Below are 13,168 nucleotides of genomic sequence, written 5' to 3'. Positions count from 1 at the left end.
GAAGTCAGGACCAAAAAATTTACAGTGCTGGTTTATGTGCATGAAATCAGAACAGAGATTGTTAAAAATATACAATGCTATATTAGATAATTCAAGTTCTGACTTGTTTATTTAGTCTCTCTGTTGATTCTGCAGATTTGCCTGTGACAAACTGTCGGTGCAACCCTTGCATTAAAAGACATGTATTTTTCATGATATTGTTTCATACTGCAATATGCTGGCTACAAGTCCTTTCAAGTAATCAAGCTATATTGAATACAAACATAAAATAAAAAGAAGCAATAATTTGCTCTCATTTTTAGCTTTACACTCCAACTCAAAGATATACACTCGTAGCCATTGAAGAGAGCACAATATGTTTGCACATAGATGAATTGAACATAAAAATATTGTGGTTGGATCAGACTCCTCGGCTTCACTGGAAATACTGGAAGCATCATAAAAGTGGTATAACTGACTGGAGGAACAGTTCCATTTTCAACTTTATCATCAAATTTGTTATGACAATCACAGTTACTATCGCAGCATTAAATATGCCATCCTAAGCAATCTGGTTCCCAATGCTGAAATATTGAAATGCTGAAACAGTATTAAAACTTGAAAAAAATCCATTCTATTGCAGTTCCAAATGGGCAATAGTTCCAGGGTTTGATCTTAAACATTCAGTGCACAAAAAAGTCCTAATTTTAGGAATTAACAACTAAGGCTTCCCTGTAGGTTTTTTGATATTCTTGCAAAACCTGTGACTCCCCTAGATCTTCCAGCAAAAATTAACTTTATAGCCAAGACTATTTTACCAGACCAGATATTCAGCAAATATATTCAGCATATACTCAGTTCTTGCCTCTCTTCCTCCTAAAATAGCATAGCATTATGGATGGGACTAGATGGGCTTTAAGATCTGCATTTTCAGGCTATTATATCACAAATACCACCTTAAAGACCATTTTAATACATCTCTCATCTTGGAAGGCTAGATAAGAACTGAGTTCCTGCAATTAAAAAGAGGGCTGGTTTGTGTCTCTTTTTACTTTTTAATGTATAAACAAGGAATGATCAGTTGTTTTTCTGTGATCAGCGTATCTTTGTTTTCCTGTTGTGGACTCCATTCCTTGCATTATACTGGTAGCCTGTTCTGAAATTATTGCAGTTTAAATACACCTTGAGCAAGGGTAACCAGCATCCTAAACACTGTTCCAGAAGAGGTCCTGCATGTGACTTGTACAATGTCATTAATACGTTGCTATTGCAAATAAACAGTGTAAGTGGAAAGCGGGGGGGGGGGGGGACGACGACACGGGGACACAAGAAAAAGCAACCATGAAGTAACATTTTTCATTTACTCTGTCTTGACATAATCACACTTCCAAGCAAGAAAATTTTACACTTCGGATATTTTGCACAGGTCATTTCTTCTGACTCCAGGCTAGTCACTTGATCCCAGAGTCACTGGTTAAAACTGCTCTGTGGTTTAATTTAGCCATTCTCTTTTCCCTTGCTTACTTTTTGATGACGGACCACGGTGCTAAGTTCTCTCTGGGAAAGCATGCTGCTTCCATATGCTCTGGGATTTGTGTAGCAGGGTGCATCCAGGACACAGTCTGTCATGACATGCTGTTTTTTCTGAGGAATCTCTGTTGGCAAAGGCACAGAGTGGTGCCAAATTCAAACCACCTGGCCCTAAGGCTAATTAAGTTTTTCCTGGGAGGGTAGAATAATAATTTGGAAGTACCTATCTGAAATTATGTTACCACTGAGAGGGAATGGGAAAGGTTGGCTTGTCACCACAGTACTTAAATGCATCTATGAAGATATGCCCAAGATGGAAGTTTACCGACAGTTAGGGGAACTAGTTTGAATTGTGAATTGAAAAACAATCTACCTGGGTCAACATTAGCCCTTGTCATAGAAACAAAGCTCCCTTATAATTTAAAATGCTAGTATTTTTCATTCCTTATAGGAACAAAAGCATTTTCCTTAAGTACTGGTTAATAGCCAACTACTGGGTTAAACCCCATATACATCTTTCAGCTTGAAGTCTTCCACAGATTTAACATGAGCTGTTTTTTTCAGTTTTGTAGTTGTGTCGCTCACGCTAAGCCCCAGGAACTTCATTAAGGTCTGTTCATATTTCTGTGTGGTTATGAGGATTATGTGTGACTTCAGTTCATTGCTCATTTCTTAGGGCGTGACTTCTGGTTTGGTTTCTGTCACCTTGACTCCTGTTCTGGAGCTGACTGCTTGGTACCATTGTCTTCCATAAGCTTGCTTTCATACGAAATACCTAAAAGCAGCAAGCTGATATTGCATATGTTTTGACATCCCATGCATCCTTAATAGATTTTCCATAAGCTTGCCACTGTGCAATCTATCTATTTTACAGCCTCATTCCTTCCTGTTCTGCATGTGACTATTTCTTCATGTTTTGCATTGGGCTGTTACTCTGTTCTAGCACACAGATGAGAACAAGGGTGGTTGGGTATTAAAGAAAAATGTGGTGTTAATGTGATATTGATATTAGAATAGGATTCCACACATCCTAGAATTGATGTATGCGGGCTAATGTAAGTAGTAAAGCTAAATGCTTTCTTTAAATGGCCTCTATTTTCCACTAACCTTTGCAACATTTGAAATGACATCTCAGTAACCGGGATTAAGGAAAAGGTAGATCAGACTTTTGTATAAGTCTAATCTTTTGTTTAAGTCTAATCTGAAGACAGCAAATCACTAGTCTACCTTTTAGTTATTGGGGTATTGCATCAAATGAAAGTTACTTGTTTAGAAAAGAAGTAGCTCGGAGAGGAGAGTGAGGTAGGTTTGTGATTCTGTGAATCAGAAGAGATGCTCTGCGTAGCAGTAGGTATTAGGTAAGTCTTTTCTTGTGTTTTAAAAATTAGCCTGGGCTAAAGCTCTAGAAAAGATAACACTTTCGAAGAGCTCGTCTTCATAAATGGTTTCTGTATGCCGAAGGAAATAAACATCACAGTATCTGGTGAAGGAAACAATAGATTGCTAGCACTGGCCATGGCCACAGCTATTCCTAGGAGAAGAATCACGACCCATGCTACCCTTCCCAGACTTTCATAGAATATCTTTATTAATCCACACCTTTTTATGTGATATGTAATTGTAAACGCATGTATCATGCTAATACTATTAGCTTCTAGTTCAGTGATGGAAAGAAGCTCTCTGTGTGTTTCTGTATTTGTGTATGAAGGGTAGTTTTTAAGAACTACAGGTATATGATTTTGCATAGGTATTTTCTGTAATTTGATCTCAACTCAGAAGCAAAAGCTGCTGAAAGCTCCAACAAACACTATTCTATTTTATTCAGATTTCATTTTATGACCAATTTTTCCTCTCCAGAGAGAAAAATAATTACTTTTTTAAAGCCTGTTTGAAGATTAACTTTATGATTGATATTTTGTATTTAAGATTACTTTAGTGATGATGTTTGTGTAAAAAGTGATCATTTGAACAAAGCACTAAAAAGGGAGGCAAAATTGAGAAGAAAAGTGGAGAGAAGAGCAATCAGACTAAAAAGATGAATAGTAATTTCTGTTTCCATCAAGAGTTTGCAAGAAAAAAAAAGGTGTCAGGCAGAAACCACGTTCCAATATTTAGATCTCAGCTCTTTCTCAATTTTTTTGCTATCAGATCCAAGGTTGCTTGTTGATTGGCTTACTAAAATGATCGTAAAAAAATTAGTTGTTTACATTTTTGGAAATAGCAAATAAAGCACACCTTTTTGCAGAATTTAAAAGTGTTCACTGTAGGACAGATTGTTCAGCACAGCAATTATCCACAGTGTGTTACGAACAGCACTGAACACAATGAGCTGTGGAAGCTCACAAGCTGATTGTATTTAGCTGTGACTTCATCCTTTAATAACTTTTCCACATGATTTTTCAGTTGAAGTTGTTTTGTTTTTTTCTCTGTTGTTTTTTTTTTAAAAAAATTTTTTTTAACCAATACAAGTGACACAATACAATGCCTTAGAGACTCAGGTTCAGTGATTGTAAGCAGTCAGTTCTGTTGTCTTTCTTTGGATGTGCTTTTGTTCTGTTTATACAAATAGAAAAAGGGTTGCTAAGTTCATAAGGCAATAATAGACAGTGTGATTTTTTAAAATCTATTTCTTTCACAGATTTTCTCACCTTGCCAGTTCAATCTTCTCATTGCTCAGAATGGCAAGCTCTGTGTGTTCTATATGATCTTTAAATAATAGAAGGTGACATATTCAGGTAGTCCACTGCTTTGTTAGTTTACTAAAGACCAGATTGCTGACCTTTAGCTTGCTCCCACAGTATTCAGTGATATAATGAAAACATATATTCATGATTAAAACACATGATAAAATTACTGAAGGAAGATCCTGACAGTTCAGTAGTTAAAATAGCTGCCAAAAGGTGTTTAGTCACTCTTCTTTATACGTCCATGTTTTAGTTTTATGTCTGGAAAATAGGATGTAGAATTAAAATCTCCTAAGTATAAATTATTATTTTAAAAAGAAAGACATGAACATCTCAGTCTCCTGAACATCTGCACGAATTATTAACACAAATATATTTGTACATGAATGTTAAGTAGAGAAATGAAAGGTGTATGATTAATAACAATATGCAAATTTGAAACTAATTTATTGGTGTTATACAAAGGGCAAACTAGGATAGTGTTTGGCCAAATATGTTTACATACTTCATATTTGCATGAGTTTATTGAACATGCAGTGTGATATCACCCATCTTTGCATAAAAACTGGATAAGCACTTTTTTTTAAAGAAAAAATTGCTCAAATTTCAAAGCCTCAACAGTCAAGCCTGCTTTCCTACATCTCCTGTACTCCTCTCTATTTCTACTTGGGAAGAGGGCAGTGTCCATGTCCCCCAAAACATGATCTACTTTTGCTGTGCGTAACAATGTCCAGACAATATAGATCCCTCTGTCCCTCTTTTTCAGTGTCGAGTTGTAAAGCTACGGCATTCTGATTAACCTCATACACCGGGAGGAGTCTTTTCCCCCCACAACATATTGTTTTGCATTTTATAAGGAAAACTATGGAAAGTTGTGTTCGGTTGATTTCATGACTGCATTTTACAAAGGCTAGGGTTTATGTTCTCAGTCACACTCCGCAAACCCCAAAAAAGAATCAACCTCGTCATAAATGATTTTCCCATGATTAAAAAGTTAGACTCCCATTTTTATCTTCCTGCTTTGGTGGAAAATAAATCCTCTTTTGTCTTGATTTTGAATAAAATATATGAAGAGTGTACAAAAATAGATTTCATCCTTAATTAGCTGCTTCCTTTAAGTTTTTTGAAGAAGGCTTACAATTTGACTAAGATCCCTTCCATCTGTCACAATATGCTTGCTTTTATTTTGACTTCCCGTTGCTGTCTTATCAAATATCACATGAATCATTACCATTTGTTTGCCATCCCTTTCTTTTGTTTTGTTTCTCTTCCTCCAAATGATTAAAACATCAGGTTGAATGAAAGGTTAGAAGTACACTGTGATTCACATTTGCCCCATCTTATTAAAACAAATAAACCAACCAGTTATATAATTTAAATGTGCTTGAGCTATGGCTTGCAGATGCTTTTATCAGCTTTGGGCTGAAGAGGTTGTGTGCATTCGGGCATGCACGTACAACTGTTCTTTGAAAGGGACAAACCTCATTAGATTACAGGTGCCTGGAAATAACTTCTGAGAAAATAGCTGCCATTTTCAATAAAGCTACTTCCTAACAGGAAACACGATTTATTATGTTCTTTAGCACAAGTGAGTAGCTTTTCTTTTATTTAGATACAAGTAACCCCATTTAATGTCACAAATATTTTATTTCTTTTAATCTGTTGGACTGAGGGTGGATCATAATATTTTTCACTCTAATGTCCTAGCTTGTAAAACGTTGAGGAAAAGAGCTGTAATGATTCTTAAGTTACAAAATACGCGTTACACGAACTTGCAGTGTATTTCCTTTACTTGCCATGCCATCTTTTCTTGTACAGAGAGTCAGAAATGCTTTGTAATTGCCTCAGCTTGCTAGAACTGAAGTCAGCAGTTTTTAACGGCTGTAGGATGTGGCAACAGTGTGTATATCCTGACTTTCAGTATGAAGCCTCTGCTGTCTTTGCTGAGCAGATGGGCTAGTCCTGGGGATTTTGTGTTGCAACATGATTTTGAAAGAGGACGCTAAGCTCTGGTCAGCTCAGCCACCAGCCATGGAAATGGACTTCAAACACATTTTTATGAGCCAAGAACCTATAGTTTCAATTAAATAACTATGCGCATGTGGGGTTTTTTGTTGTCGGTTGTTGTTTCTTTGTTTGTGCTGACATAGTCCTTAGAGGTCCCAGCTAACCTTGCTGTACCTTGCTAAGGACAAGAAAACAGACAGCGAAGCCTTCAGTGCTTGGAATCTCTGTTACCTAAAAAGAGGAGGGGAAGAAAGAAAGGTTAAAACAGAAAAGTGAAGTCACAGATCATTTTGGAGCTAAAGCTGGGATTAAAGTTCCCATCCTCACTTACTCAGTTGTGTTCTCCTTAATAATGAAAATCAGCCTAAAGTAGGTGTTCTTTACTTTGAAAGCACAAAGAGATGAGTAGATCCACCATTCAGATATCATTAAGATACCTTTTGAGTGAAGAACAGCTTATATCACTGGCCTGTGCATATTTGACAAAATTATATTAGCTGTAGTTAGGAGCTGTAGTGACTAATACCGGGGCTACTTTGAGGTAACAGTTCCTGGGTCATGGGCTGGCATTTACTATTCTACAGCTTACAAATTATGATCATAAAAATACAACAACTAATAAAAAATAAAAAATTATCCAAACCGTGACATCCTGACTTTCCAAAGCTCCCACTGAGGTTTCTGATCTTATAATTCGTTTTCCTTCTGATACATTATTTTGTCCTTTTTTGGTTGTTAAGCTGGACTCTGTGGGTTTCTTTCTTATTAGCTCTCTGTGACATGCTACCATATCTTTTTGCTTGGTTGGCTGGTTGCTTTTCCCCTAAAGCTCCTAACTGTAGGAAACACTTTATCCTATTACTGAAGAGAGTTTTCCTCAGTAGGCTCTTCTAGGACAGCCATCAACTGAATTCAGGTGTGACATCACACCTTTGACATTGATTTGCAGATTTTCATAAACCAAAGACTGCAGTATGCTTTTGTGATAGTCATGATGGCCACTGTTGTTATGTTTATTTGTAAAGCAGCTCTCAGAATACAAACTAAAATATGGCATGTTTGGATGACAAACAACCCCCGTGTGACTTGCACTGAGGGGCAGAAATACATGCATTACAATATAGTAGATGATTTATTTAGCCTGCAACCTAAGACCAAACTTAATATTTCATTATAGATTTCTATCACTTTACAAGGATGCATATTAATAGGAATAATATTTGAGTGGGTTTATGTTTTCATCTCAGGAAACATTAGGCCCATAGAGATACGTACTACAAGCTGCCTACAGAACACTAGTGTGAATCGTACCCCAGCTGACATCTCTGTGGGAATCCATTTCAAACATATGATTTGTTTCAGCATTGCAAACTTTCATGTCAGTTCCATTTGTTTGTTTTTTTATAACATTTACGACCTTTTAACTATTTGGGCATGTTCATTCAAAATCCTCAAAATGAGTCTTAATTAAAAAGGGTTGATCTAAAAAAATACTCCCTCACTCTGGCTAGGATTTCTGTCATATCAGTCCACAGACAAAAACAAATGAGATTTAGGAGTAGTGGTGTTTTCAGTTTGAGTTACTAGCATGAGCTTGTGTGATCTTGCTGAACACTGCCGTTTGCAAAAGAGCAATTAAAACAGATGACAATCTGCTAATCATGCACAGTTCTATTTAGAAATTTAGCAGTATTTTCCCAGTTTGTGTTTTTGCTTGACTTCCTGAGAGTGAAAGGAAGTTTTATGTATTTATATTGTATATAACAGTACGTAAATTTGGGAAGCTTTGCCACAGATCAACAATTTTCAGTAGACTAAAAATACACTCCAACATTTTAAACATTTTTAGAGATCACTGTGTGTATGTTTGTGTAGTGTATGTTTGTGTGCATATATCTATGTTTGTGTGAATAGTATATTCCATATTTATTTTACATAAAATTGTTTTTATGCAGATAGACAAATTCTGCATTAGTTAACAACATAAAGTAATACAACACATGTATGTAACTTAAAAGCTGACCAGGAGGCAAGAGGCAAAGGCATGCACTTGATTTGGGATTTAGAAGTAGTGGCGTTTTCACATTGAGTTTTGAAGGATGAGCTTGCTTGATTTGCTGATCACTGGTTACCCTCATGATTTGTAGGTGTTGCTTGTGATTTTAACCTTGAAATCATGAAGGCCTATCAGTGGTAATGCTCCACTGGTATTCAGATAGGAACTCTGGCTACACCTAGAGGCGAAGCGATTCATGTGGCTTTGGCAGCAACATTGAGAAGTTCTAGTTGTTTCGGAAGAACCTCAGTACAGTGAGAATTAAGAGAGAAATGTTCAGGAAGAAGGCAATAGGAGTCTGAAAAGGAAGAGGGAGAGCAATCAGATATAGGTATTGTATTTGGTCTCCACATCGTGATGCAAGGCGATCGTTCCTCTGCAGAGCCGTGAGTTACCTCTGGTTTTCCCAGCACAGTTTGAAGTCTTCATATTTCTGAAGTGCAGAGGTATTTGCCTGGTGTATGTTCGTCATGAGTGGCTACATGAACTTCTCAGCTACACACAGGAGCATGCTGGAAGAAAAGATTAAAGCTTAAAGAAATTATTTCTCCATCCTCTCCCAAACTCATGATTTGAGAGGGTGGTGGGCAGTTCCACAGATATTGTTAATTTTTTCCATGTTGTTACAATAGGTTCTAAAGAAAAGGATATTCATTTTGCACCTCATTCTTTCATGACTACTCTTGAGAAAATAAAGGAAATATTTTACAGTTGTTAGCAACTTTTGAACTCTTACTAAGTATTACTTAATCATGGAATTGGTTTATCTATATCATAACATGACAGGATTTATTTTAAAGTTGATGTTTCTAATGCTTGCTGCATTTTGCCATATGTTAGGGGAATTAGTCAAACACGTTAATAGAAAATATATCCGTTTTATAATAAGCCTAGCAATGGTATTAGATCAGCTGCTGAGTTCCTATATGGCATTTTAAGTCCATTATCAATACAGGTGATTTAATTGCACTTTTAATGGTCCATCATAGAGTTATTTGGGGAACAGGAGGATTTATGCTTATTGTATATATCCATCATAAATGTTTTTAAGTTATATAAACAAATATCATCTTAGTTTGTAAGGAAGATGCTCCGTAAAGCTGCCCATTTCTATTGTTCATTGTCTGTGGATACAGAATACAGGATCTGATAGTGTCTTCCATTAAAAGTGAAAAACCTCCTATTGACTTCACTGTCAGACTGGGTCCTTAAGCAGTGTAAAATAGAGCTGACTTTTGAAAATGGTCTGCTGTTCTTTGCAGATTGTTCATTTCTCTTGGCTGCTACAGGATTCTGCTTCCTACTGCTGTATTTTTAATTGAGAATATGTTTTCATAAATATTTTATTTTAAAAGATATATGTAGACCTAATATAGTAAAGTAAAATACAAGTTACTGACTGTAGGTTGTCTTAATGTTTAGGTGTGGGAATTATGCGTAGCACTCATTAGCGAGCGTGCATTCAGGATAGCCAAAGTGCTGGTATATATGCAGAGTAATTCACTTACAGAGGTATCCAGACAGCTTTAGTGCTGTAAATGTCTGTTGTGTTTATTCAATATGTTTGGGAGAATTATATGCAACTATAGCCGGTAGTAGCTCTGGCAATCCTGCACTTGATGCAGGTTTTCTTTTCAGATGGTTTACCAAGCTCCATTTCAGAGGTTCCTTCTTTCTCTCCTGAATTCCCACAAGCATTTTGGTTGCTCTTCATGCATCAAAGAAGAAAAAAAAGTCCTTAAGTTAAGGCCTTACTCAATTTCTTTTTATCTCTCTTCAGTGCACAAAGACTGTAAAGAGCAAAGAGAATGTGGAAATGGTTCTGAGTGGAAGCACTCTAAGTGGTGGGAAAGTTATCATCTGCCAAAAATGCTAGGAACCTAAAAAGAGTAGGGGAAAGGGGCAGAAAAACGTAAAGACAGGGAGAATGTAGCAGAAGGGGGTACATCCCAGAAGCTTGCAAAAGCAAACTATTGGTAGAAAAGGAAAACCAGAGGGCCACTAGGTAATAATCACTGCGACAGACTGAACAATTCTCCCATCTCCTTTTTTTCCCCAGTGGTTCTGATATAGAAACTAGACAATAAAAATTGCAAAGGGGTGTGCAGAAAGGGTGAATTTTTACAGCTGTATGTGATGTGCATTTGTCTGCTTTCAAGTTAAACTTTTCTTTCTCTCAACAGTTACAGTAAGCTTGTGAAAGTGATGCCACATGTTTTGATGATAGGCAAGCATTTAAAAAACTTCAGCGTTCATTTATATAGGTTTATCTCACACAACTGCTTTCCTGGATATCTAATAAGAATTTTAAAGACTGATTTGAAATAAAAAGGTTAGGCTAAGAAAACCAAAACAGAAACAAACCCCTCTGAAATCTTGTAAATTTTTGCTGATTTCACTTGGACCAAAAGAAGGGTTTCATGCAGACTTCAAGAGTTAAGATACAGCTTGTACTTCCAGATGCATTCTATTCTAAAATACAAGTCGTGTTTCATAAATATGCACTGTGGAGGATTAATATGTACTTCACTCACAAGGGAGCAATGCTTTCTGTCCTACAGGACAGAAAACGAAGAAGTTTGCCTGTCTGTTTCCTGTTGAAAAAGAACTAGTCTTTGCATTGCTGTGAGAATAGGTACATATAGGAAGTTCATGTCCCCAGTGAAGAAAAAATTGCTTGGTATTTGTAAATGAGGTGAAAATATGCTATGGGAGAATGTTATCTTCAAGTTTTTCTAGATCAACAGTTACAGGCTAGGTGAGCTTATTGTTTCTCATGTTCCCTCTCCATCACACATATCTCACTTAAATATATGCTTCTCACTTGGGTGGAAAAAATGTTGAGAGAGACGTGCTTACATCTTTAACATAGTAATTGTTCAGTTAATCTCATTTATGGGGGAAGGAGGCTATACTTCACTGATACCGATTAAATATCCTATACTGGGTTCTATATAAATAGCTACAAATGTGCACAATGGTTACATTACATGGTATATTTAACAACATAGCTAAATCAGAAAGTATGAGCTATGCCTTTAGTGATGGGAGTACTAACGATTGCATGCAAGAAGATTTTTGCTCTGCAACCATGAAGGAAATAATTGCTGTTCAGCACTATTCAGTTAAGTTTGCATATCAGTAAAAACACATGCACCGAGGCTCCACCTACATTCCTAGTGCCCTAGCACTGATATGAGTGCAGCATATATTAAAGCTTTAGACGGCGTTACAGTATTCACAACTTGCAAAGTGCGTGTAATTTTTAACAGAGTTAATTTGACCACTGTCAGGTGAAATTGCAATGGTGATACTCATGTTTTATTGTTTTTTTTTAAAATCTAAACATAAAGTACCGTAGGTGGCATATTACAGATTTATGGGAGGACTACCTCTGCTGCAGTTTTAAATCTTGTGGGTTTTTTCGTCTTTTCGATTCATTGTCATTAAAAATATATAAAGCAATTTTTTTCATTATGTTTTAGATGGAAGACTTTATTTGAAAACTACTGTCATGTATTGAATTTTTCCTGCTGAAGATACCTGTGCTACAGTCAAGAACTTTGCAGTAAGACATTGGCTTATAAGGAGTTCTGTGGAAACAAAGCGTTTTCAAGGCAACTTCCTCAACTTCATTTATCAATGTTCTTCAAAAATGTAAAGAATTCTGCAAGAGTGTCCTCCTTTGGTGATCTCCTGTGGCTCGACCCGGAGACCTAGAGAATGTTTGTAAATGTACAGTAGCACTCTTCTTACAGTGAAAATCTGCGTCTCTGCGCCGGACTATTGTATCCACAATTACAGGCGGGTCAGGATAAGGCTGAGTATTCCCTTTTTCAAGGAATGCAGACTCTGTCCTCCTCTGATGTTTCTATATTTGAGCACATCAAATGATCCTTCCAGTGGTGTCCAAGTACACTTACAGACTGTTATATCATACCGAAACCAGCAAGACAGCTCAGAAATGAACTTGTAGAGGGCATAAGAGGATTCTTATTAAAAAAAAAAGGAAAAAAAAAAAGGTAAAAGAAAAAAAAATTGATACATTCAGTTTTCAAACTATGATTGTGGGTTTTCTTCTGAAGACATTTTTTCCACGTGCTTTCCAAGAGACCAACACATGTATGTTAGACTACATTAAGTGAAATGGAATTTTGTGTAAGTGAAAAGAAATGCTGAATGTAAACAAACTGTTTTACTGTTCACAAAGTCTCTTTTCCTAAAATAAAAAAACACAATAAAAAGAGTAATAATTTCTCATTGTAAACTGGCAGGGGTTTATGAAATAAATGACTTTGCTTCTTATCAAACTGTTGGTCACATGTACAGTATATAACACAGATCACACAAGGAAGGTATTATGTATGCAGTAGAAATCTAGAGTTTAGGAAATGAAAATTTTAGATAATATTGTTTTGTCACCCTGTTGGTCAGAAAAGACACCTTTCTAGTTTTAACGCATGCAGGCATGTAAATATTTGTCCTGGAGTCACAGTATTACTGAATGAGATCTTAAGCATCTGGTAACAAGTCAGAATTCTGTATCAGCCACTTTTATTTGTATATTGAGCCCTGGTTAGTGCCCTGATTAGTGCACTTTTGAGAATGGACTGTGGCTGAGCAGCAAGTCAAAATGCCAGAAATATTTTTATATGTTAATGTCATATTACGTCAATGTTGCTAAAAAAAGAAAACCTAACAAACACTTGATGTATCAGTCCAATTCCATGTAGAACTGAGTGATACAGTTGAAGTCTATTGTCCCTCCCACCTTGTCTTAGGGATGGGTGGTTATGTGTTACTTTCACTGTCTATGAAAGCTACAATATGTGTTTTCACCTTTGTGCTGATAACTGGAAGTAAGCTGCAACACAGTGCTTATTACATTACTAAAAGTTATGTTCTTTGCTTT

The 13,168-nt window shown here is 36.4% G+C and overlaps 1 protein-coding gene across 8 annotated transcripts in view; it reads left to right on the top strand.

Moving 5' to 3' along the window:
• DACH1 (dachshund family transcription factor 1) overlaps positions 1 to 12,938 on the top strand; it is a 362,299-nt gene extending 349,361 nt beyond the window's left edge. For 4 of the 8 annotated variants that reach the window (XM_075088190.1, XM_075088180.1, XM_075088153.1 and 1 more), the window contains one exon: positions 11,742 to 12,938. Coding sequence is in view for 4 of the 8 variants with exons in the window: in XM_075088170.1 (XP_074944271.1) it covers positions 11,742 to 11,779 (38 nt within the window). In the remaining 4 variants the exon portion in view is untranslated. The remainder of the gene's footprint in view (positions 1 to 11,741) is intronic. The other 4 variants (XM_075088170.1, XM_075088160.1, XM_075088143.1 and 1 more) reach the window with 1 other exon arrangement.
• Positions 12,939 to 13,168: the final 230 nt, after the last annotated feature.

Source organism: Phalacrocorax aristotelis, chromosome 1 (genome assembly GCF_949628215.1).
Source record: "Phalacrocorax aristotelis chromosome 1, bGulAri2.1, whole genome shotgun sequence".
Lineage (NCBI taxonomy): Eukaryota > Metazoa > Chordata > Aves > Suliformes > Phalacrocoracidae > Phalacrocorax > Phalacrocorax aristotelis.
The sequence above is the reverse complement of the archived record's forward strand: the minus strand, read 5'-3'. Positions and strand labels throughout refer to the sequence as shown.